Source organism: Cyprinus carpio, chromosome B18 (genome assembly GCF_018340385.1).
Source record: "Cyprinus carpio isolate SPL01 chromosome B18, ASM1834038v1, whole genome shotgun sequence".
NCBI classification, from domain to species: domain Eukaryota; kingdom Metazoa; phylum Chordata; class Actinopteri; order Cypriniformes; family Cyprinidae; genus Cyprinus; species Cyprinus carpio.
Genome location: NC_056614.1, coordinates 24,496,370 through 24,522,915, shown reverse-complemented (window position 1 = coordinate 24,522,915; position 26,546 = coordinate 24,496,370). Strand labels below are relative to the sequence as shown.

The window sequence follows — 26,546 nt, the reverse complement described above, 5'->3', positions numbered from 1 at the left end:
ATGCTGATTTGCTGCTTAAGAAATTTTTCTGATTATTATTATTATCAATGTTGAAAACAGTTATGTTGCTCATTATTATTGTGGAAACTGATTTTATTTTTCAGGATCCACAGATGAATAGAAAGGTCAAAAGAACAGCATTTATTTAAAAAATGTAAACAGAATGTAAATGAAATATATTTTTAAAAAAGTTAAAAAATTATAATAATAAAAAAATAGATTCAACCTTCATTTAATAAAAAGAAAAGCCTATTGTAATAGATTTAGAATATAGAAATATATATTTAAAAACTTTTTTTGTTGTTGTATGGTTTGTATCTCTCTGAAGGTTGTTTATTTAGAGATTTACTAAACAACATAACATAAAAAAGGGCTTTATAATATAAGCGTGTCTATGAGCAAGAAAAAAATCTAAATTAATCATGAACTGACAATCCTAACTCTCAGACGTGAACTGCTGACTGCATCATATGCACTGTGATCTGAGGTTCATATGAACCATCTGAACCCTGGATCAGATTTTCCGATGGACTCTGCTGTTCATGTGGGTTTGGAAAACTTTGCTTTCTCACCAACCAAACAAACTGACATCTGAAGCTTAAATCAACCTCAATCATCTGAACCAGCCTCCATTCAGTCTCAATCACACACATTATGCTCACGTTAAAAAAAAAAAACAGATTCATGATGACATCAATGACACAACGGGAAGTGGGAATCTCTCACAGGAGCGTCACGTGAGTCTGACTCCTGGCAAAGACAATCGAGAACAAACGTTTGTCTCCCTGACAGACAGGTGAGAGAGAAACACACACACACACACACACACACACACACACACACACACACACACACACACGTCCTGGAGAATCGGACAGAGATGATTCTATACCTGGGAAGGTAACATTTTGAAAATGTCCTCAGACATAGAGTAAAACTTGTTAAAAACTGGTAAAGAGTTTCATAAACGGACCAAATATCAATGTCAATTTGAAATTGCCAAATAGTTTAGGTCAGGTGTAGAATATATGATAGTTTAAAAGATAAAAGTGTCTGCTGAATAAATGAATACATTAAAGTCAATGATATGTACACTACCATTCAAAAGATTGGGGTCAGTAAGATATTTTTTATCTTTTTATCAGAAAGGACACTGATCAAAAGTGACAGTAAAGACAATGTTACAAAAGATTTATGTTTTAAATAAACACGGTTTCCACAAAAATATTGTGCAGCACGACTTTTTTCAACATTGATAATAATCAGAAATGTTTCTTGAGCAGCAAATCAGTATATTAGAATGATTTCTGAAGATCATGTGACACTGAAGACTGGAGTAATGATGCTGAAAATACAGCTTTGATCACAAAAATAAATTACATTTTAACATATATTCACATAGAAAACCATTTTTTTGAATCACAATAATATTTAACTATTTTTAATGTATTTTTGATCAAATAAACAGCCTTAGTGAGCAGAAGAGGCTTCTTACAAAAACATTTAAAAGTCTTATTGCCCCCAAACTTTTGAACGGTGGTGTATTTGTGTGCACGATATGGCATCAATAAGAAACATGGATGCTAATGGTTTTACACGTTTGGTGCAGCTCATTTCGATGGAAGATAAATAAGTGACCGGAGACGAGCTTTGGTGATAAAAAAAAACCTGTGTGTGTGTGTGTGCGTGTGTGTGTGTGTGTGTGTGTGTGTGTGTGTGCGTGTGTGTGTGGCTCTGTGTTGTGTATCTGTGGCACGTCTGTCTGTTTGATGGAGGTTCACCAGAGTCTGTGTTGATCCCGGTCCTCCATCACTGTGAGATATGGACGGAGCCGGACAGCTTCAGCTTTGGGACACTATGAGCATGTGAGTGTGTGTGTGTGTGTGTGTTGGCTAAATGTTTTTCCTCTCTGAAGCCGTTCACATGCGTGGTCTGTTGTCCTCTCACTCACTCTCAGTCTCGGTCAATCTCTCTCTGTCTCAGCGCAGGTGCTTTCACTTCTTCTTAAGTTCAAGACGTGTCACTCATCTACTGTGATTTTTCACTCTCAGCTGGTTTATTCGTTTCTTCTCTCACTTTTTCAAGCTAAACGAGTCCACTTCTAAAAGCCGAAGCTAAACTTTACTAATTAGCATAGTGCAAAAACAGCAAAACTAGCCACAATACATCTAGTGTTTTATTCTAGCTTAAAGCATTCTTTTATCAACACTTGAATATAGGTGGGTTTCATAAAAATGTATAGTTTAAAGCAAAAGGTGAGAAAATCACATGGATAATATGCAGTATGATTATCAAAGCATAAATCCAATAAATTGCTTCCATGAACACCTCCAAAGCTTGCACAGACATATACCACTTCCTGGATCATCATTTTACTCCGTAACATTATGCAGTTTTCATTTATATGCTGTATATTCATTTATATGCTGTATATTATTAATATGCATCTGTTTACATGTGTTTTTGTTCGGGAGGTTTTGTACTCGTTCAGAAGATGTGTAATAGAGTGTATAACAGTGAAAACACGAAAAGCCGTAAAAACTCGTCTTTGGCGGGGAAGCGCTGTCTTCTAGAACAGGTCCACAACCTTTTTAGCGCCACGGACCGGTTTAATGTCAGACAATATTTTCACGGACCGGGCTTTAAGGTGTGACGGATAAATACAACAAAATAAAATGATACGACTGGCATAAAAACTGTGGTATATCGTAAATATAATAATAAACATGAATCCACTGTTTATTCGTATGCAACTTTATTAGCAGCGTCCTCGTAACATCGCGTCAACAACATAACATGAATAACATCCTCTCTGCCCCCAACCCTAATGCTCACTTTTTTATATATAAAAAATATATATAATGAGCGAGTACATCATGAATCCATTTTCCAAACCGTGTTTTTGTCTTATCCTGAATCACACCTATAATAAGTGTTTATATTCGGACTATTTTAGTCTGGTTGGGGTCGGCAGCGCTGCAGAGTAGCACAGTAGCTGCCTGCGTGACTCGCCATAGATGTAAACAGAGAGAAGTAGTTCCGGCTACAATGTTCTTCCGCCAGACACGAGCGCCAAAAGTTACCGACTGCAGCTTTTATGTAAGTTATTTATTCTTTCTCGTGCGGCCCGGTACAAAATGACGCACGGACCGGTACCGGTCCGCGGCCCGGGGGTTGGGGACCACTGTTCTAGAAGACGAGATAACTCGTCAATGGCGACGAAAGAGTTAAAGAGACTTTCGTGACTGTTTCTTAAGTTCACTACTTAAAAAGCGCAATTCGTAACAGTCTTATTTTGGTATAATTGAAATACTTCAATTTTTTATTAATATTTTGGTTAAGTTTTTATTTTTATATTTTCATTTCAATTTTAGTTAAAGCTTTATTAAGTTTGTTAAGTGTTTTTGTTATTTTTAGTAGTTTTTGTTTATACATGAATTTAATTTAATTTAATTTAATTTAATTTAATTTAATTTAATTTAATTTAATTTAATTTAATTTAATTTAATTTAATTATTAGAAATATTGCCTTGGTAACTAGCTGATTTTAAAAAAAAAAATTGTATTTTATTTTATTTTAAAGTAACTTTATGGTTCTAAATTTATTTGTATTTTTAGATAAGTATAACAACCCGGCTTTATAACAAATGTCAAATTGAAAATACTTACTTGGAAGTATACTTTACAATTTAAATAATTATATATATAATACTCTTTTGTCATGCTTTAATGAAGTAAACTTATTATAATGTGGTGACTAACACTAAAGTGCATGTAAAGCACCTTTAATAATTTTAACTGTAGTGTTAATGTATTAATATATCAGTTAATATTTTAAATGCACTAAATCGCAACATTATCACTAAAAATGTCTGTGCACGCCATTGCTTTGAACCGTAATTCAAAATAGAAATATAAAAAAGCACTCTTTGCAACTAATTGCAATGAATATAAATTTAAACAATTTTTTTTTAAATTGTTTTTTTAAAAAGTTTGTTTGCAACTAACATGCAATTAAGCGTGCTAGAACATGCACTTATGAAGAATTTCCACAACATCTACTCTTTTTAAAAGTCTGCTACTTGTTTTATCCACGGGTGTTCTGAGCCGTTTAGCATTTATTCCTTCTTATAAACCAGGTTTTACAATGATTTGGAGGACATTTGGTCACATATAATGTAGACAAAGCCCACAGACTTCAAACGAAGCACACAAACTCGTTTAACTCTGTTAATGAGCTCTGTCCTCTGTCTGTCTGAGGTGTGGCTATTATAGCTGCCTGCAGCGATGTTTCCAGCCAGTAACCAGATCAGAGCTGTATTGTGTCGTACAGTGAGACAGGATTATTGTATCATTCATACAATAATGAGTCAACCGACAGGAGTGTCATGTTCAAAATCATTTCAGGAAAAAGAAAACACACCCTTTCCATCTACATCCGCACAACCAGGCTGGCCATGTGCTGCCCGTCTAAAAAGACCAAAGCGAGATTTGAAACAAGCAACACTCGCTCTAGAGGTCACAAGGTCACCGACGCAATTACAGAAACTGCAAAAAATAATTTTCTTCATAATCCTTAAAACAAAACACATTTACTTGAAAAGCAAAATTGTAAGAACAGAAATAAGACTTGCTTTAACCTCGGGGTTATAATAATCAACTAAAACGGAAACTAAAATTAAAACCATAACTTGTAATAAAATAAACATTAACTGTAATAAAATAAAAAACTTTTTATTCAGCTATTTGCAAAGGCTACATTTTTCACTTTAATTTAGTTTAATTTGATGTACTAAAATAACTAAAACTATACTAAACCTGAAATAACAATAAAAAAACTAGACATATACTGTAAACAAAAAATATTAAAAACGAACGAAAATACTAAAAATCACACATTTTATAAAAATGAAACTAAAATTAGAATGAAAACAGAAAACTTAGAATTCAAAATATTAATAAAAACTATAATAGTAATCAATTATCATAAAATAATATTATTAATATTTATTTTTGTACATTACACTGAAAAAAAAAAAGATTCAAATGCCATTTTCACCCAGAAGTTGATAGTAACTTTCACAAATAGTTGCAAAAAATGGTAAATAACTCATTAAATTAAACCTGACATTTTTACGTAGAAAGACAAATGTTTTGTTTAATTTTACAAATTCGAAAAAACAGTGTACTGACATTTTTTTCTCATTTTAATCCTAAATTATTTACCAACATAATGAGTTTTATTTTAAAAATTATTATTTATTTTTTTTCAGGAAAATAAGGTAAAAATACAAATGATGAAAATGTTTTTGAAGTGCATTAAGTGATAAAGAGAGCTCTGTTCCAAATCCTAGTGAGCTGCCTAAATAGATATCAGACATCATTAAGACATCATCACAACATTTCAGTTATGACGGCTGTTTCAAAACACAGACAGCAGCATTAATCTCATTTCACCATAATCTAAAGCAGCATGACATGCATCCTTCATCACTAAAACAATCAGAATGCATTGTCAAAAGATCCAAATGATTCAATACAGTGGACGAGTGTTAGAGAAATGTTGAATATATCAGTATACTGAGAAATAAAACAGTTCAATCAAATCAAAAACAGAGTGTTTTATCCATTGTTTGTGTGTTTATGTTACGTTTATGGATATTAGAGCATTGCATCATTAGCTGAGCAACAGTGGAGTCTCTCGTGACTTTTTAAAAGAGACGCATGTTAAAGTTAGCAGCTTCAGAAACAAACAAACTCCTCTCGGAAACAAAAAGACCTGCTCCAACGCTTCACACAAATCCACTAGTTTTAGAAAAGAAATAGAGCTCGAGCGAGCAAACAAAGAGAGGGCAGACAGAAAGGGACACGCTTTTACTAGAAACGCAGAAAGAAAATGTTGTGTTAGTTGATGCAGCCAATTAATTATATTGCAAGCCATTTAGAAATCTATAAAAGAAGCATAAAGGGGTTGAGGCTGTTTGAGAAAGTGTAAGTATGGTATTAAAAAATGCAATACGTGTATTTCAACCGCTCTGGGCGTTGTTACGTTGGAGTCTTTTTTAAAAGGGAAGCGCTGTGTCTTAAAAAGGAGAAACCTGTAAATTATGCATTTCATTTTCTAGCCTCTCTTTTCTTCTTGCTCTTGCGTTTTGTTTTTGAGGGAGTGAAAAAGAAAAAAAACGGCTGCACATGAAAAGACGTTTGGTTGCGTGCTTTGCTCCACCCTGAGGGGGCGCTGTAGAGGTGCGGACAGGTGTGTGTATGTGTGTGTGTGTGTGTGTGTGTGTTAAAGTGTGTGTCTGAAATACAGGTTGAGCCTCCTTTCATTAATACACCACCAGCTTTAAGGTGGATAGGTGGTATAATGATTTCTATCATGCAAATCAGTGTCCAAATCAAATTCTGTCACCTTTTAGAGATCTGATATGTTTACAGATGTTCTGTCAATCAAAGACAGACAGAAAACAAAGCAAGATAAAAGTTAACAACTCCACTCACATGAAACTGATGAAACCCAACTAACACTCTCAGTCTGATAATATCATGCTGCAAATTTAATTACATGATACTCTAATCAGCTCAAAAAAAACATCATGCACACACAAATATTTGGTAAATAGTTTGCTTTAAATCTGATTTGTATGAATGCTTTTCAGAACTCAATATATTAAAATATATTTGTAATTGACTATTTTAGTAATACTTTTCAGCACTGAGTGAAACATCCACTATCATGATTTTTCTTCTGAGCAGCAATGCATTCTGGGATTGGCTTAACCTTGCATGCAAAATACATTACTGTTCAAAAGTTTGGGGTCGGTAAGTTTTTCCCCTTTCCTTTTTTTTTAAAGAAATTAATACCTTAATTCACTTTTTTTTTTTTTTCCTGCCATATGGAAAGTACTGTTTCGTGCATACACTTTGTATTTTTGGTGTCTTCTTCCTTCTTTTTTTTCCTGTCTTTATTTTATTTTTATTTCTATTTTTATTATTATTTTTTTGATGGCTCGTGCACTAATGTTCAAACAGTTTGGAATCAATCAATAAGAATATTTATTTATTTATTTATGAGAGAAATTATTACTTTTATTTGGCAAGGATGCATTACATTATTCAAAAGTAAAGATATCTATAATAAAATATATTTATTATATTATAAATCATTTCTATTTAAAATAAATGCTGTTCTTTTGAACTTTCTATTCACCAAAGAATCCTGAAAAAAATAATGCATCATGGTTTCCACAAAAATATGAAGCAGATCAACTGTTTTCAACATTGATAATAATCAGAAATGTTTCTTGAGCAGCAAATCAGCATATTAGAATGATTTCTGAAGATCATGTGACACTGAAGATTGGAGTAATGATGCTGAAAATACAACTTTGATCACAGAAATAAATTACACTTTAACATATATTCACATAGAAAATATTTATTTTAAATTGTAATAATATTTCAAATTTTTACTGTTTTTTTATTAAATTAAATAAACATTCGAACACTATGTACTGTAATGCAGCGCTATATTTTGGTTAAATGAGAAAATTTGTTTCATACTATTTAGATCAGCTTTCACGTCACGACTAAATCAGTGATGCTAAAAAAAATGCTGTCTAGATAGGGTTTGGAACAGAATCCAGTGATACTGAACTAGTTTAATAATCAAGTTGCTAAACATTTAGACAGTATGACAAACTATTATATATTTCAGCATTTACACAGATTTTCTAAACACCGCCCCCATTAAACAAACGCGCCTCCAGTAAGATGATGGTGTGATGTTAAACATGCAGGAATAAAGCGATGTCTCAGACTCCGAGAGCAGCACATGGCTTTACCTGCACCGAGTTCAGTCTGCAGTAGCCGTTCAGAGGGAAGCGGATGACGTGGGTCGGGTCCTGGTTCCAGCCAGCGTTGACCGAGTTACACATGACGTCACCGGTCTCGGGGAAGATCTCCTCGATGAGCACCTTCTCCCCGCTGAGGGCGATCCGCTCGCCGAGGTCAGGGGTCACGCGGACCACCAGGCAGTCGCAGGGCTGCGCCAGACGCCTCTGCTCCCGCTCCTGCTTCCACCGCTCCAGCTCCTTGATCATCGGGGCCAGCTGGTAATAACGCGCCTCCTCGTACAGGAGACTGAAGTCCTGGAGAGACAGACACACATACATGAGGAATATGCAGCTATCATTTGTGACCCAGGGCCACAAAACCAGTCATAAGGGTCAATTTTTCAAAATTGAGATTTATACATCATATGAAAGCTGAATAAATGAGCTTTCCATTGATGTATGGTTTGTTAAGATCTGACAATATTTGGAAAATCTGGAACCTGAGGGTGCAAAAAAATCTAAATATTGAGAAAATAGCCTTTCCGGATTAAGTTATGAGCAATGCATATTACTAATCAAAAATTAAGTTTTGATATATTTATGGTAGGAAATTTACAAAATATTTTCATGGAACAGGATCTTTACTTAATATCCTAATGATTTTTGGCATAAAAGAAAAATCAATAATTTTGACCCATACAATGTATTTTTGGCTATTGCTACGAATATACCCCAGAGACTTGAGACTGCTATTGTGCTCCAGGGTCACATTTATTTAATTATTATACACAGTACCATTCAAATGTTTGGGGTCAGTGAGATTTTTTTTTAAATTTTTTTTAAAGAAATTACTCCTTTTTTTCAGCAAGGGTGTATTAAGTTGTCAGTTAAAGTGTCAGTAAAGACATTTAAAATGTTACAAAAGATTTGTATTTCAAATAAATGCTGTTCTTTTGAACTTTCTATTCATTAAAGTTCAAATCAAATCCTGAAAAATTAAATGAAGCACAGTTTCCACAAAAATCTGAAGCAGCACAACTGTTTTCAACATTGATAATAATCAGAAATGTTTCTTGAGCTCAAATCATCATATTAGAATGATTTCTGAAGATCATGTGACACTGAAGACTGGAGTAATGATGCTGAAAATTCAGCTGCGCATCACAGAAATAAATTATATTTTAACAGATATTCAAATACAAAACACTTACTGTAAATGATAATAATTTTTCACTGTTTTTACTGTCTTTTGAATCAATTAAATGCAGCCTTGGTGAGCAGATGACACTTCTTTTAAAAACATTTTAAAATCTTACAACCCTAAACGTTTGAATGGAAGTGTAAATATATTATTATTATTATTATTATTAATATATCCTGATATTAATATATCTTGTACATTCATATATTTTTAAATGTTTTTATATATTTTAATTTAATACTTTAAAACATCTTGTATATTAAGATATTTAAAATGTTTTTTAGGAATTGTTTTTGTGTTTTAAGCATAAACCTAAGAACAAAGAAATCCACATCCACATTTGGCCACATCCAAAAAATGAACTGTATATAATACACACAAAATGCATTAAAATCCTACAGTTTTAGGTTAATTTTTTTTTTTAAAGAATAATGAACTATCTTTTTAACGAACAATAAATATATACTAGATTTTTACACTTTTCTTAATTTTGATACTTTTTTTTTTAGAAAACAATATTATTAATATCATATGTCATTTTACTTTTTAAGTAAATGCATCTTGATTTAAGAATGTTTAGATATTTATACTGTATATTATTTCTGTATGTGTATTTAGTATTTAGTAATTTATTTATACTATCTATTATATAATCTAGTATATATATTTATTTTCCATTATAAACTGGATAAAAAAGTTAAAAAAAAAAAAAAAAAAAAAAAAATTATATATATATATATATATATATATAGAAAAAAAAAAATATACAACACACATACACTTTTTTTCTTTTACTTTTTTTTGCAATGAACAAGCAGAAAATGTTTAAAATACATGCAATGTAAGTTAAAACAATTATTTTAGCTTGTTTGAAAACATTGTAAGTGGACATCATAAGGGAAAAATTTTACTACTGTATACAACACACGTTTCTAACCTCCGTATGTGCATATTGCTCTTTTCTTTTTGCCCATGTCTACATGTTTACACTTTCTAAATAAAATAAGGGTGTTTCCCCTTGCAACACTGCAGGAAAGTTGCACACTGAAGTTTAATATTTAATGAGCGATTTTGATGCTTTTACTGCAAAAGCTGCTAATAAAGCAACACAACAAATAAATACATAAATAAAAGCCAATAAGTGAATGAATCTTTAAAAAGCAGTGCGATTGGGGTGCAGGGTGGCATGTTTTGCTCAGAGGGGTATCAGTGCCGCCCGCGGGGCAACAGTCAAGACGTTTGGCAGGATCTCGTGCTCGTTGGAGCCTGTCAGTGACGGACCTCCAGGCTTCAGCGTTTCTTTATCCAGGCAGACAACAGCAGACTGCCAAACGCTCGCTCTCTTCCTCTCGGGGATGTCTTGCCAGGGGTTTTTTGCCCCTTTCAGTTTTCCTAATTTCCCACAAGTCCAGATGGTGCTATTCTTCCTCCACTCTCCATCACGGAGCGGGAGGAGCCGAGGTGTGGATGAGGAAGGAAAATGTTGGAGTTCAACTGAGGATACAGCTTTGTGTGCAACATCTGCAGAGTAATCTGCATAAAGATTGATATGAACAGTCATGAAGTGCACACAGCCAGAATGGTAACTAAACTGCATGAGTAAGTGTACACACAGTTTCTCTGCATTGTGCTGCAGAGAAAGGAGGAGTGGTTGCTGATTTTTTATGATTGATGTATTATTTATTTATAATATATATATATAAAAATAATGATTTTGTAATGAATAATATCTTTTATCTTGTATTTTACTTTTTTAAGTAAATGCATCTTGATTTAAGAATATTTAGATATTTGCACTTTTTTTTTTGCAGTGAGCAATCAGAAAATATAAAATGCATGCAATATAAGTTTTACAAAATAAATTTTAATTGTTTGAAAACATTGTAAGAGACCATTATAGGTGAAAAATGTTTATGAATATATATAACTTTGGTCTGAACATGCTTCTAACCTCCATATGTGGATATTTAGCTGCTTTTTCTTTTCTTTTGCCCTTCACAATGCTGATGACAAAATGCATGCGGTGCATCAGTGCTGGAGGGAACGCTGAGGTATTAAAAGATGCGCCTGGATCCCTGTTTTTAACTCGTTCTCTAAAGCTCCTCTTATAGTCGAGCCTCATGCAACCGACATGACGAAGAGCCAGATACAAGAGAGGTGAAGAAAGAAAGCAAGCAGATAGAAAGAATGAATTCCCATGTTCAGGCGATCCGACAGGCCTGTTGTGATCCAAAATAATGATCTTATTCTGTTGCCCACCGGCAAGACAACATCTCAGACAGACAGAGAGAGAGAGACAGAGATATTCCCCCGTCTCCATCTAATACGTATAAGAGATGACCATTTCTCTTTGATTTTGTCAAACACATGCTGATGTAGAGGTCAGATCCTACGTGACACAAACCTTGGAATCAAAAGTAAATCTTTACGGTCTTACTCACTGGATTTATTATGAACAAATAATCAGTGCATGCTATTCTAAAATCAAAAGATCATTCATTAAAACTGCCACAAAAGTCAAACACCAGCAGCATCATGCTTTATTTACTCGAGCAGCTTAGCAGCTGATAATCTCTGGTACAAATGATGCTTTTTTTCACTGAGAGATGCAAAACATATTCGGCTTTAGCTCCACGTTCACACTGATTTAGTGAAACGTATGCCACCGCAGGCCTTGACAGTCACGATGCCTCACAGATAAAGACACGTTTAACACAGCCGTCTGCCGTTCGCATTTCTGTCTGATTTCACACACGCTGATCAGCAGATCAAACCAGTCTAAACTGGGCTCTTTGTCCGACTCGAGAGAGGACAACAAAAGTGAATCCAAATCAAGATTTAAAAGACATAAAAGAGTTTATTCATGAGGATAAATCAGCTGGAAATATATACATTCATGTATAAATTCATGTCAATAGATACATGCCTACAATCCCAGCCAATCAGAACATATCTGATACTTAATAGAAATATATGTGGATTTTCGACCAATGATTTTGCACAATGGGCGGAGCTACCAAATACAACCGGACTAAAAATCAAACAACCAACAATATGTCCTAGCATTCACCGCTTGTCATGACGGTTAAAACAAAAACTCAGAATTACATGAAAGAGCTGTTATTGCAAGTATGTGAACAGAAGTTGAATTTTGTTCATTAATGCAACCCGAAATTCACCTGCAGCTTGCAATGCATTGCATTCTCAGTATTACCACAAGGGGCGCTACTACAGCGGACATTAGCATAAACCGTCTTCTTCTACTGTCAGTTTTCTAATTCAGCACAACTAAGATTGCTAATGGCCAGAATGTGAAATATATAAACAAGAGCAGTTTTACAGGAAATACAAATCACATGAGGTTTCTTTCACTTGTCTTGTATAGCAGTGAGATTACATGCAGATAAAACAGAGGAATTTATAGTGTATCCCAATATGCAATGCATCAACAACTTCCTAACATTTAAAAGTGGAATAAATTGCTAATAATTTATTTAAAAATCCAAATAATCTATTTATTTTCAAGATGATAACTGTATAGTACTTGCTAAATTAATGAAATGTAATAGGGATGCTCCAGTTGATCGGCTACCAATCACTATCGGCCGATAATCGCTTTGGGATGATTGATCGGCGTTCTCTATAAAGGCTGATCTAAAAAAAAACGATCTCAACATGACATGTCGGTCTCTGTCCGGTGCAGGTGATATAACTATAATGCTGAAGGTGAGGTACAAATCCTATTTCTTCACTAAAGAACTTATAAAGTAGCTAATTTAAAACTTTCTGTGAGACATAATCAATGCATATAATTAAAGTCTACTGTGTTTCACAGTCAACATAGGCTATGGCTTTTTGGATATGTTTAAAGGAAAGGAGCACTTTTAGATAAATAAGGAAATAATTGATGGCACTCGTGCAAGTAGTAAAACAAAGTTCTTTATGAACCGCAGGGATTGCTTGTAATAAAGAATTAAATGCAAAAGAAAAGGCAGTGGAGCTGACCGTTTCTGTCAATGGTAAGTTTTAATTTAGAATTTTTGTGATAATGTAAGAAAAGCATTTAAATGTTTTGCCAATTACTTGAGCAACATCATATATCAATCTAGTAGTAAATGCAAAAGTAAAAAGCATTGAATAATGTGTTTCTTACATTTATTGTGCTTAAACACCTCTATGAAAGATTGCATTAGCTACTGCACTCTGTAAAAAAAAAAGAATCACAATGATGAAAAAACATTTTAAGTAACAATGTTTGGATTTGGAATCAAAATAATGGATAAATGTTGTGTTTGTAGTAAACAGCCATGGATCAGTTGCAGACTCCTGTGTGAAAGCTCTTTCTGCACCGCTTACGTACCACACATGGACTGCATGTGCACTGCAAGTGAAGTATGTGTGAACCTGGTGTAATACAAAAGACCGCCTCACATACAGCTCACAAAATCAGGCTTGCGCTGTGTGTAAGCTATTGTGCAACAATTGCACGATTATATAAACAAAAATGCAGTGCATGATCAAACATTTAGGTGAGATAAATATATATTTTTTAAAAATGTCTAAAAAAATGCCCCCCCCCCCCCAACCCTCAAATTAAAAAATCCCCTCTCACAAGAGTCGCCTAAGAGGGGAATTTATTTTCAAAAATGAAATTCAGGCCCTGAATAAATGTCTAAAATTCCTGATTGGAATCTTACTATAAATAATTCTACATGATAAAAAGAAGGCTTTAAAAAGATTGGAATCTGTTATCGTATCGGCAGATACTGCTTTCTGTGATCGGCCTCAAAAATCCTGATCAGAGCACCCCTAAAATGTAATGAGCAGGGTTTTTTTATAACTAAAAGCATTAAAAACTTTTGTTACATGAGAAAAAAAAAAAATTTTTTTGGGCAGGTTTTTTTTCTTTTTTTTTTTTTTTTTGATAGTTTATTATAGTTCACTAAAATTAAACTATTTCTATTATTTGAAATAAAATAAACATTAACTGAAATTAAAAACTAATTAAATTAGTAATTAAAACTAGCTAGCATACATCAACTTGATGTACTAAAATAACTAAAACTAAAAATGAATCAAAATTGAATGAAAATGAGAAATGCTAGCTAGTTTTAATTACTAATTTAATTAGTTTTTAATTTCAGTTAATGTTTATTTTATTTCAAATAATAGAAATAGTTTAATATAACTAAAACTAAAAATGAATCAAAATTGAATAAAAATAAAAATATATAATAACGAAAATATAAAAATGAAAACTAATTTAAAATATGAATAAATAGTACAAATAGTATAAATATAATATAAATAGTATAAATACTATCTCAATAATACTACGATAACACTACGAATTCAACTTGACGTACCAAAAATAATTAAAACTAAAAATTAAATAAAATTAATAAAAACTATATAGACATTTAAAAAAACTAACAAAAATGACAAAAACACAAAAGAATATTACTAATATTACTACTAATACCTTTAAAAAAAATTACAACTGAAAATATAAAAACAGAAATGTAATGAAAATATTAATAAAATCTATAATAGTATCCCAATTATAAGGTCACGTGACAACAATGCAGCATGCTACACTTTTCACATATTTATCATGACTTGCTGCATGCTATTTCACACACTATTTGAGTTGTACACACTATAGAGTGTGCACTACATATGTTCACTACATGCATTCTGCTCCAAACAGCCACTGAAGAACAAGCTTCAAACAGAGTAACGCCGCTACCTTAAAGTCATCCGGCAGCAGCAGTTTGCAGGTTCGCAGGAAACTGAGAATGAAGCGGAATATTTCTCCGTCCCTGTCGATGAAGTAATGCTGCTTCAAACTGTCCAGAACGATGGGCTCGGTTCCGTTAAACAGCCGGCTGATCCTGAAAATTAAAACACACACACACACAGTTAATGGAGTGAGGCCAGCCTCCTTTAAATGCATGAAACAATTAGCATTTATTTTTCAATTTTATTAGTGGCTGGCCAAAAACGCATTAACGCTGGCTTCTGAAACAAGAGGCTTTAGGCGGATTTGAGTGGCTGAGAAAAGCATTTCAAGTCCTTCTCTGCTGTGAGATTAATACAGCCGCAGCTCCGGTTCATCATCTCAACCGTCACATGCCAATTAATAACTCCCACATGATGTCATAAAGCAGGACAGTCGCATAAAAGCCTGCAGATGATTTGCATATGTAAACAACACGGTCATTATGAGCAATAGTAATTAACTTAGCAAACACTAGACTGTTTGCAGCTGAAAGTTTCCTGTGCAACAAAACATGAGGATAAATCTGTGTTGACTATGCTTTTCCTAGTTACAGTCTCCTCTAAACAGCTTTACATCACACACAAAAAAATATCTTGAATGACATTTATTTGAATGACAGACAGCACAAGCACTCACAAACCTTTCAGTGATCAAATCTTAAAAAGCAAAAATTTTTTGTTATTGTGAAGAACATTTTAATAATCTAAAGAAACTTCTTTTATGGAATGGAAAGTTTCCATGGATGTTAAATGTTCTTCATTAAAACCGTTGATGCCAATAAAGAACTTTATTTTTAAGCATATTTAAAAAGACAAAACAACAGATTTACAAAATACTGTTTAAATAAGCACTTTGTGTTTGACTAGCATTAGTGGAACAGGACCATGATATTTAATTTTTATAGGGTATTTTTTGAGTAATCGCTTTGTGTTTTGCATTATTGTAAGTGGAATGTTATTTTGAAGAGAATGTGAGAAATCTTGATTCTAAATAAACTTTAACGTCCTTGTGAGCTGAAAAATACTGATAAATTAGTTTCAGGTGATTAGAAATGTAATATTTTACCTATTTGCTGTGTATTTTGTTGCTTATTATTAGAGTACAGTAAAAATTCAAAACAGTCACACTTTTCCCCTCCCATTTTTTGAGAAAAGGCTGATTTAGGACAACTTGGCTAACTCTGAAATCATAGGAATTAATAAATTAATCAATAAATAATTTTTTTTTTTTTTGTATAATTTCAGAGTTAACTGCAATCATAAAAAAGCATAAAAAATGTTTTGTTAAATGTAAAAAAAAAAAAAAAAAAATTATGATATCAATTAGAGGACAATAAAAAATAAATAAATAAAATCAGTCACTTGTGAGGTTCCATGATTTGTCGGGATGCTCACTTCGTAGGCAGTTCACAAGGTTTTGGAACACTTCTGATGCATTATAATACATTCTTCTCCAAATCTACCACTTTTTGTGGAAAAAGCTGGTTTAGGAAAACTTGGCCTGACACAACATGTTAGCCAGGAGTAGGCTATGTTAACTCTGAAATCATAATATATATATATATATATATATATATATATATATTTGTATAGTTTCAGTGTTAACTGAAATCATTAAAAAACATTTTCGTTAAATAAAAAAAAGTCATATTTATTTTGACGCCAAACAGAGTACAATCAAAAAATCAAATCAGTCACTTATGAGGTTCCATAATTTGCTGGGATGCTCCCTATGTAGACGACTCACTAGGTTTTGGAATGGAGCGAGCACTCTTAATACATTATGATATGTTATTTTCCCAATCTACCATTTTTAAAACCTTTTTATTCATTTTTTTTTTTTTTTTTTTTTTTTTTTTGAGAAAAAGCTGATTTAGGAAAACTAAACACAAAGTTGGCCAGGAGTCTGTTAACTGAAATCACAGGAATAAAAAAAAAATATGATTTTTTAACTTATTTTTGTATTTTTATTTGTATCATTTAACTGCAATCATAAAAATAGAAGAAAAAAAAACAAAAAACACGTATTTTAATGCCTATTAGAATAAAAAAAATAAAAAAAATCTGTCACTTTTAAGGTTCAATGATTTGTTGGGATGCTCCCTATAAAGGCAGCTCACTAGGTTTTGGCACAGAGTTTGTGTCCATCACTAGAAAAAACTAAGTGCAGATGTCTCTAATACATTCCTCCACTAATCAACTAATTCTAAAACTTCAGATTCTAACGTCTCATAACCGTTTTCAATGCACGATACACAGCATTTCAATGCCAAATCTATTATACAGCACAAATGCCTCATTCAGCGGCACAGCTCACACACTGGATACCTGGAAATACCTTCATCTTTCTGCATGCACTTCAGTTCTCTTTATGAACTCTGATACGATCAGCATTTCCTTCCGTTAGCCGAGCGACAGCGCTATCGCCGCTCCGATGCAATCTCCTCTTTAATCATGGCTACAGTTCCTGGATAAGCTGACGGCTCTCATAAGCACAAAGAAATCAGGCCGTCTGCTTGTCAAAGCCTGTATAACGAACAACAGCCGAGGTATAAAGGCGTTTATTGTCGAACATCGCCTGTTGACTCTGAGTAAGGAAGTGATTTGCAAACACAAACACAGTTCACTGAGCTCTGCCAGGTGCATGTATTTACAAACTGTTTCTTTCTTTAATGCACGATGTAATTCATACACTCTTAAGTCGTCATCTTATGCACTTTCTAAAGCTCTTGTTTTTCCTCTCTCTCCCTCTCTCTCTCTCTTTTTCCCCCCTTTGGAAATCGATGCAAAATGCTTTATAAAAAACCAATACTCATCTCCCTGTAGCGCCTGCGGTCGTCCTTTCTCATATGGTCTTGCAATTCTTCCAGCTAGAATTTCACCATGCCCCTCCAGGCAAACACTGTTTTTCATCTGCACTTTTTTTAAAAAGCAATTAAAATGCTGCCTGTTTTTCTTTTCTTCCTCCTCTCCCCCACCCATCTCTCTCTCTCCATCTTTTCTCTGATACTCTCTCCCACATCCTCCTTTCTTTCTAAATCTCTGTGGCTCTTCACACAGCAGGGGAATACGGTTGTCAGTCTCATTCAGAGCAGTGAATATGGTTCAATTTGATCATGAAAGCAAGAGACCAGGCATCACTATACGCAAAGCGACTGGGTTTTGAGAGCGGGTTCAGTCCGTGTGTGACATATGAAGGCGATTCTTCAATTAGAGGAATTTTTGACTACTTGAAATCTTGAAAAATTAAACTTCTTCGATCTATGATTCATCTGTGTTGAAATATTTAGCACATGAATAAAGATGTGGCCTTGGTCAACCTTCTGCTGGATTTGAGTTTACAGTATACTGGTGGTGACTTTTAACTTTTTGGAGAAAAAGCCGGATTTGGAAAATGTGGCCTAAAACAAGAAGTTAGCTAGCAGTCAGTTAAGACAAAAACGAAGTAATATTTAATACTTAATATTCGATAAAAAAAACTATGAAAAATAAGAAAAATATTTACTTGATTATTGTATTAAAAACACAAATACTAAATGATCTTAAAATATAATTAAAAATATTTAATATACATCCTACAGAAGACACAAAAGTATAATTCTCCTGATTTTAACCTTTCAACACTCAAAAGTTATGAAAATGTAATAAAAAAAACAAACAATAAAACTGTTATATCTAAAAAAAAAAATATTTTTATAATTTTAGTTAACTGTAATCAATTATATATATATATATATATATATATATATATATATATATATATATATATATATATATATATATATATATATATATATATATATATATATATATATATATATACATATATGTGTATATATATATATACACATACACACACACACACACACACACTATAAAATACTAAATTAACTGAAAAAAATAAAGCAATAAAAATTATAATTAATTAAAATATATTTCTTCTGATTTTTGATTTTTTTAGGAAAACATAATTAAAAGATATATATATATATATATATATATATATATATATATATGTATATATATATAAAGAATCTTTCAAATAATTTGTAGAGGACTGAAAAGTTCCTCAGTTTTTTTTAGCCATGCATTTATTCTGTTTCTCTCTCTCTTATCAGTCTCAGACACTGAGTCTGTGAACACAGCCTGTCGCTCTCTCTCTCTCTGTTTGTCGGGTTTCTTTCAGTAAATCTGCAGCAGCACCTGAATGCATGTGATTCTCCCTCAGTCTGGTGAATCTGTGTCTCTAAAAGAGACAAACAGAAATGAACTCAACTTCAGTCTGAGTCGCACACAGCATCTGTCCTGCCGGCGGTGGGTGTGTGGGTTCAGACAGACACTTCCTGTCAGACTGTCTTCACTTCCTCTGTTAACAGGACCAGCCGTGTAGAAGAGAGATCTGAACGAACAAACACCAGTCTGACCTGACACTCAGACTGAGGTCCTGTTCACATCTGGGACTGATCCAAATGCAGATTACATGTGTCACTCCATGCAACACAACCACCTACTTGAAAAAGCCCTAAACAAATACATGCACAAGACGTCACAATATATGCACGACTGCATGATTCAAGAAACAAAAATCTGCATTTTCTTCTTGTTTCTAGCTCACTTTCTAATCTAGTTGTCTAACAAACCTGGCATTGTATATTATAAATATTGTTTGCTCTGTGACAAAATGCTTTTTCGCTTTTTATAAAAGCATCTGCTAAATGCATGCATGTTCATTTAAATGACTGACAGGTGAGTAGGCAGGTCCAGGATGCAAGTCTACAAATCTGATCACATATGTATTATGATATGAGTGAGTCACAAAATGCTTTGGATCCCATTTACACCCTAAATTTAGCACTGAATAATTGCAACTGGATTGCATGAAACGGATATTACTTCCAGATGTAAACAAGTTCAGCTTCAAAGAGTCAAAACCTTGTGTTTCCTTTTCCTTTTGTGATATTTCTCTTTTTGTTACATGCATTGAAACCTTTTTGAATTGTATTTATTTACTTAATTTTATTTTTAACTTTTTTGTTTTAATCAATGTTGAATTATTTTTCATGCAAATCTTTGTTTCATGCATTTTTGTGCTTTTTTTTTTAGCTTTGTTTAATGCATTTTATTTTCTTTTTTTACTATAATGTAAATGTGTATTAAAAAGAGTGTTTACAGCTGATCTTCTGCTGAAATTCCAAATAAAAACATTTTAACACATGTATTGAAAAAAAAAATTAAAAAGAGCAATGAAAAACAAATCTTTTGTGTTTGTTCAAGTAACACCTTAAAAGTAATACAGGTCAACAAATCTGGCTCAAATGCATACTTTCTGCATAAATGACCGATAATGCCAGTATGAACATTCATGACACGCTTGACACAATCGCGATCATTAGCTGCTCTTCACAACTGCCCTCATGCTACCGATCTCTGTCAGAAAGACCCCACAGAATGAGCATGAAACTTTCATATGTCCTGTCACTTCAGCAGACTGAGCTGGAGGGAGATGAATGTTCACACATTAGTTATAGAGCGAGTTTCTTTTCCTGCTCTGCATTATTAAGGGATCAATCTATTAAAAGACACTATCAACTTGAGGTTCTTTAACTGGACTCTCTCAGCTGTCAGCTCGGCCTCTGAAACGCAGCGCTGGGAGAGCATTTGTTTAACTGTGTGTGTGTGTGTGTGTGTGTGTGTGTGTGTTTGCATCCATGAGTGGGTTTCCCACTTGTCAGTGTGATTAGTGAAAGTGGGTGCTATTGTGTGCGGATGGTCAGTCTTTTGTGACTCAAATGAAAGCATGCTTGTATGAATGCCATTGCATTAGATGGACAAAAGTTTGGGGTTGGTAAGACTTTTTGTTGTTTTTGAAAGAAGTCTCTTCTGCTCACCAAGACTACATTTATTTGATTCAAAATAAGAGTAAAAAAATATGAAATATTATTACAGTTTCAAATAACTGTTTTCTATGTGAATATATGTTAAAATTTAATTTATTTCTGTGATCAAAGCTGATTTTCTGCATCATTACTCCAGTCTTCAGTCTCCAGCTGCTCAAGAAATATTTCTGATTATTATCAATGTTGAAAACAATTTTGTTGCCAAATATTTTTTTGGAAATTGTGACTCAAACTTTTGAATAGTACTGTATTTGCTTTCAAGTGCAAGTTTGTATGGTTTGAAATACTGTAATAGAACAACAAATCTAGTGAAAATGCAGAAAAAAAGTCCACCACAGGACCAATCAATTAAAAGACACTGATGGAAAAAAGGTAAGTGAAAAGAACAGATCCTGCAGAATTTAAGCAGATAAAGACACTCAACATAATATTATGTTTCTAAAGCAATGACATTTAGACATCTTTATGTATGACTTAAGTGACCTAATGAACAGAATAGAATAGAATAGAATATGCTTACCAATGTTAACCACTGGTTTACTAACTAAAACACACAAACATTTGAAACATAAAATATAGCAACACAGAGAAAATATAATAGTAACAATAAAATTATTTTGCAAACTGTAGACTACAAAAGTTCTAAATATTCTAAATGTTCAAACATGTGTCTTTCTCCCTCTGTTCAAAAATCAAACTTAATCTCACTCTATGATGAAAAAAGCAACGAGAGCAGCGCTTACATTTCTGTCTCTCTCCTAATAAAGTCATAATTGTGGATCAGACAGAGCGAGTCGCAGGGAATTCTGGTCATATTCACATAAGTCAGACGTCATCAGAACAGATAATTAGCCTCTAATCAGCTCTAATTGAGTAAACCACTCAGACTACTGTATGCTATCAAACACTCCATCAACCAACATCACATACGCAATATGAGAACACTTTATTTAGCATCATTTCTAATTTAACACTAAGAAAATGAACCGTAATGCAGATGCATTTGTGAATGTCTCAGTATTTGATGTGAAATTGTTTGCTTTGCTTTACAGAGCCACACGAACTTCATTTCATGCAGTTTCAAAATAATACAATTTAATAAAAAAAAAGCACTTTTACTTCAAGCAAAATGATTCTAACCATTTAGAATGGTTTGTATAGTTTAAAAATGCTAAGAACAAATATTCACACAGCCTAAAAGAAACCAAAGTGCACAAAAATAACACAAACGTGGCGTTTTGTAGTTAAACTTCTGATTGCATGCTCTTATGTAACGTTACAAGAGGCCAGGGGTCTTACCGTGAGTCTGGGTATTTGGTGAGGGTCGCCAGGCTGCTGGTGTACATGTGGCCACCCACGTCGATGTGAACGGGTGCGTTGGATTTGGTGAGCTGAGCCGGCAGTGGAATCCCCTGCGCGGCCAGAGGAGAGACCGGAGACCGGGTCAGAGACAGGCGTGACATGCTTCTCCCTTCCTGGAAGCAGACAAACGGGAAAGCCATGGAGAAATGATGCTGCTGATGCGCCTTCACAGTGCCTTAGCGTCTCTCCCACCTTGAGCGTCTGTGCGAGTCTTATCAGATCGTTTTCTCATCTGCCCCATCGCATATTTAGCTTACAAATTATTGCCACAGCTCTAATGAAGTATGTTTGCATCTTTTCACTGGTGCTGCCCGAGGGCAGGACACAAGGATGTTTATTAATGCTGCAGAGAGAGCGAGAGCGAGAGAGATATGCAAGGTGTTCGCCTCCGGGGATGCGAAAGAAAAAAAACAAAAAAAACGGCAAGTTTCTAATTAAAGGTCGTGTTATGTGTTCGACGTGATATCCTCCGACACTTCAGCAACCAATCTGAACATTTGGGAAACGAGGGCATTGTGCGCGTTCACGTGGAACGCCAGGCATCACTTCCAACCACGAATCCGTTGTTAGAGAACTGAGAATCGCTCGACTTTCACCAACACTGGACCTCCATGCTGGAATCAGAAACACCTGAAGATGCATCTGACTTGCAATTGTTAATGTGCGCAAATGCTGATTTTTTAAAATGCACAAATTGGGACCACATCAAACGGGAACCACATACTCTATTAATTTTTGAGAAACATTTTGTGTTTCTGGAAAATAAATCTTAAACTTGTAGTTGCATTTAGGTTCCAAACCATCTTGGCCAGCTGGTCTACTAGCTTGAATTTCAATACACAAATTGCAATTGTCAGTGCATGACTTTAAGTTACTCTTTCACTATTGTTTTACGGTCTCGTCTCAGTTCTATCTCTTTTCAGAGCCATTTTGAAACTTTGGATTGTGGCATTCAGTCGGTTTGGATTAAAGCATCTGCTAAATGAATGCACGCCAACGTAGGCTTGTCTTGATGTGCATTTTACACTTCTAGTGCTCAGAATAAATCCACAGACATCCTGCGGTATTCAGGATATGCAAAAATGTCCAAACTTGAATCAAACAGCGTTCACACACAAACCCACTTTCCTCCTGAACTTCACTTGAAGACTGTCTACTGAAAAGACTCTGTTCAAACCCAAAGGCTTGTTTATACAAGTCTAAACTTTACCTCACAATGCCCGGATCACGCAGGGCCACATGGAAATACGACTTAACATATTCCAGTTGTCATGAGAAAGACTGCTTCATTGTGAACCTGGAGTTCAAAGGGATTTCAACGACAAGTTCTTCCATGCATTGGCTCATTTGCACGCCTGTTATTTTAACCATACATGGTAAACAGAAGGCGGTTGTTCCAGGCTCCGCTCAGCTCCAGCGCTGGAGGCGATGCGCTCGAGGCAGACGGCAGAATTTTCCAGGGTGTTGCCACCAGGCCCTCAGCACTAATGTTCATTTAATACACAAGCAAGATGATACATTACAGATTCCATTGAAAGAAAAAAAAAAGACTTAAGACGTTTTGGCATATGAAGCTATCCCTCATCTCCATATAGCTACGGGCGTTGTAACCAAAAGCCCAGATATTAATGCTGAGGGAATACAGTGGATCTGCCCCTTTTCTCTCTCTCTCTCTCTCTCTCTCTCTCTCTCTGTTAATAGGAGGGACCAGGTAGAAGAGTAAAGAAAAGTCAAGCTTTATAGTACAGAAATGCTCATGAACATGAGAAAAATGTCTCATGCTCATGACCTCAAAATATTATAAATATAAACCAAAAATAACCATTAGAGTATGTCCTGTATTAGGAAGTCATACACAACCTTCTTGCAACGTTGATTCCCAAAACCTAATCAACTGGGAACCTACTGTGGTGGTGTTTGGACAACGTTCTGTGTTTGCTGGGAAATGCATCTTAAAACTTGTAGCTGCATTCAGGTTAGTAGTCTAAGCTGGTTCTAAAACCCTCTCGACCAGCTGGTTACTAGTTTGGACTATCTTAGACCAGCTACCACGTTCAAAACACAGACGTCAAACTTATTTGAGACGGTTTTCATCCAATCCTCGCGTTTCCTGTCAACCACTCAGAGCAAATATAAGCTCGTTTGTTTCGGCAGTCAATGGCGGAAGCTTTAAAATGCCGTTCGTGGAAACGTTCGTTGCGCGTACAATGAAATCAACGCACACTTTTCCTGCATGCTTCCTCCGGTTTCAGGACGGTGCCCTACGGGTTAAAACTTCAATTCAGATCATTTCACAACATGGCGTCTCACTCCCAGCGATAAAGCTTCAGGTATGAGGCATATATCCTCCTGATAACACGGTTCTCGATGCCTAGAGGGTGTTTAATAAGGTTACGGAATCAGAACAAAATCTTGAAATATCTCACAGGACATGAAGCGTGAACGCGTTTGAGGACGCGTCACGTTTTCTCGGCGTCGCGCTCATTCTCGACAAACCACAAAAGCGCCATCACATGAATCATCTACTCTACATTGACATGAGATTTAGTTGGAAATGGTACCGTTTCAAACATCGTAGATGTCCGAGTCCGGTTCGATCAATCGGCTCCCAGATGAAGGTTCGCGTCGTTCGCACGCTCGCGGTCAAGTTTCTATCCAATAAACGATCCAGCCTAGCTATTCTCTTCCTGTCCGGAGTGAAAAGCGCGTCAAAATGCATTAAAACATGTCAGAGGTGGATGGTGAAGGGTCTGGGCGACTATAGCGCGCTGCGCTGCTGCTGTCTGGACGCGTTCAGAGCTCGAGCGCAAAAGCGCGCAGGACTATCTTACCTTCTCCAGGAGACCAGAGCTCTCCTTCGTCCTCTTGATCTTCTTATTTCTTAATACTCTGAGTCGATCGCGTATATCAGCCTCGCCACTGTCTTTTCTGGCCACGGTGAATCTGCTGCTTTGCTTATGGGCAGAAGGAAGCCAATAATCCGTCTCTAAATCAGAGCAGAGCCGAAAGAAGAATTCTGGCTCCAGGCTGCGCAAACGCCTCTGGGGCCACAGGATTAGAGGACAATTAACTCAAACCCGAGCAGACTCATTGGAACAGATGCAAACCCGATATTTATTTAGCTTCGCTTAGCTCTTTCGCAAAGTAAAAATAGCTGGCGAGGGTTTAAAGTTCAGCATATAACGGTTTACGCATCAGGCAAGTGTCACCACGCCGTTCCTGAGACTTTGGAGAGGCAGAAAGGCTGATTTTAATCATTGTCATTTCGTCTGATGTAATATTCCCCCAGGCTCTTTCACAGAGGCAACGCATTTTCCTTTCCTGAACGAGTAAAAGTCTCTCTTCGCTCTCGCGAAAGCGGGAGGCGCACTGGAACTTGTTGATAAAGTGGCGATAGAAGACGCGTTTTCTTTTTGCAAAGCGAAAATCTGGATCTGGTGCTCATGCATGCGGCGCTTCCCCCCTCGCTCCTCTCTGTGCTCTAATGTCTGTGAGAATTGTAATGGCAAATTTCCTGGAGGCCATTAAAAGCAAATGACGTCTGGACATCATTCACCGCGCGCCCTCACAGTCCGCCCGCAGCCAAATGCGCCATTTCAATTATTGCGCACGGCTAGATGGAGATGTCTGCTGCTGCAGGATCTCCCGTGCAAACGGGGCAGAACGTCGGTTTAAACCCACACAAACACAATCTTACACTTCTCGCGCCGGATTTTCATTTATTTAACAGCAGGCGAACAAATAAAGACAGTTGCGTTGGGCATCAGCTGCGCCGCTTTCCCCGCGCAGGTACTCGATTATTTATTTATCTGAATGTTTGTGTATTCGCGTGTAAATAAGTGTGAATAATTGATGCTGCGCTGAGACCCGTAATTACTGTGGATCTCACACACAGGACTGATGCTGAACGAAGCGTTCCGTGATGTCTGGCGCCCGCCGGTGTCCGTTCAGAGGAACGACGGATTGCAAAGAGTAGATTAGAATACAGTGATTTGTTTTATTACAGTAATAGAATGGAGGAATGACAAACAGAAGCATAGCATAGTTTCTATATAGACTAAAGCATTAACATCTCAAGTACAAAAATACTACAGTACTTAACATTTACAAAATACCACAGAGTTCATTGAAGCTTTTGTGACAACATGCCCCGATAGTACCCCGTTGTCACACTTTTTTTCATTATTATAGGAGTTCTAGCCAATTTTAAAAAGTAAAACCATTATGAAACCCAAATGTATGATTTATGACACATCAATCGTCAAAACAAATTAAAAGGAAAATGCAGAATTTGGAATATATAATGCTTTTGTCGAGCAGGTTCTGCAGTGTTCATGGCAATAAAGTTTCATACATCTATTAATTTACTACTGAAAGTTTAGAAGAACTGTTGAGTTCATTAAACACATACTGACCTTTTGTGACAACATGCCCCAATAGCAACACGTTATCATACTATATGGGGTAAGT

General features: G+C 35.1%; 1 protein-coding gene across 7 annotated transcripts in view; it reads right to left on the bottom strand.

Annotated features, from left to right (window-relative positions):
• LOC109050406 (BTB/POZ domain-containing protein kctd15) overlaps positions 1–25,729 on the bottom strand; it is a 28,822-nt gene extending 3,093 nt beyond the window's left edge. The window contains exons 1-5 of one of the 7 annotated variants that reach the window (XM_042744521.1): positions 24,908–25,729; positions 24,638–24,763; positions 22,014–22,189; positions 14,786–14,930; positions 7,845–8,150 (exon numbers count right to left, since the gene is read on the bottom strand). In XM_042744521.1, coding sequence (XP_042600455.1) covers positions 7,845–8,150; positions 14,786–14,930; positions 22,014–22,189; positions 24,638–24,649 — 639 coding nt within the window. In that variant the 5' untranslated portion in view covers positions 24,650–24,763; positions 24,908–25,729. The other 6 variants (XM_042744522.1, XM_042744526.1, XM_042744525.1 and 3 more) reach the window with 6 other exon arrangements.
• Between the last annotated feature and the right edge of the window lie 817 nt (positions 25,730–26,546).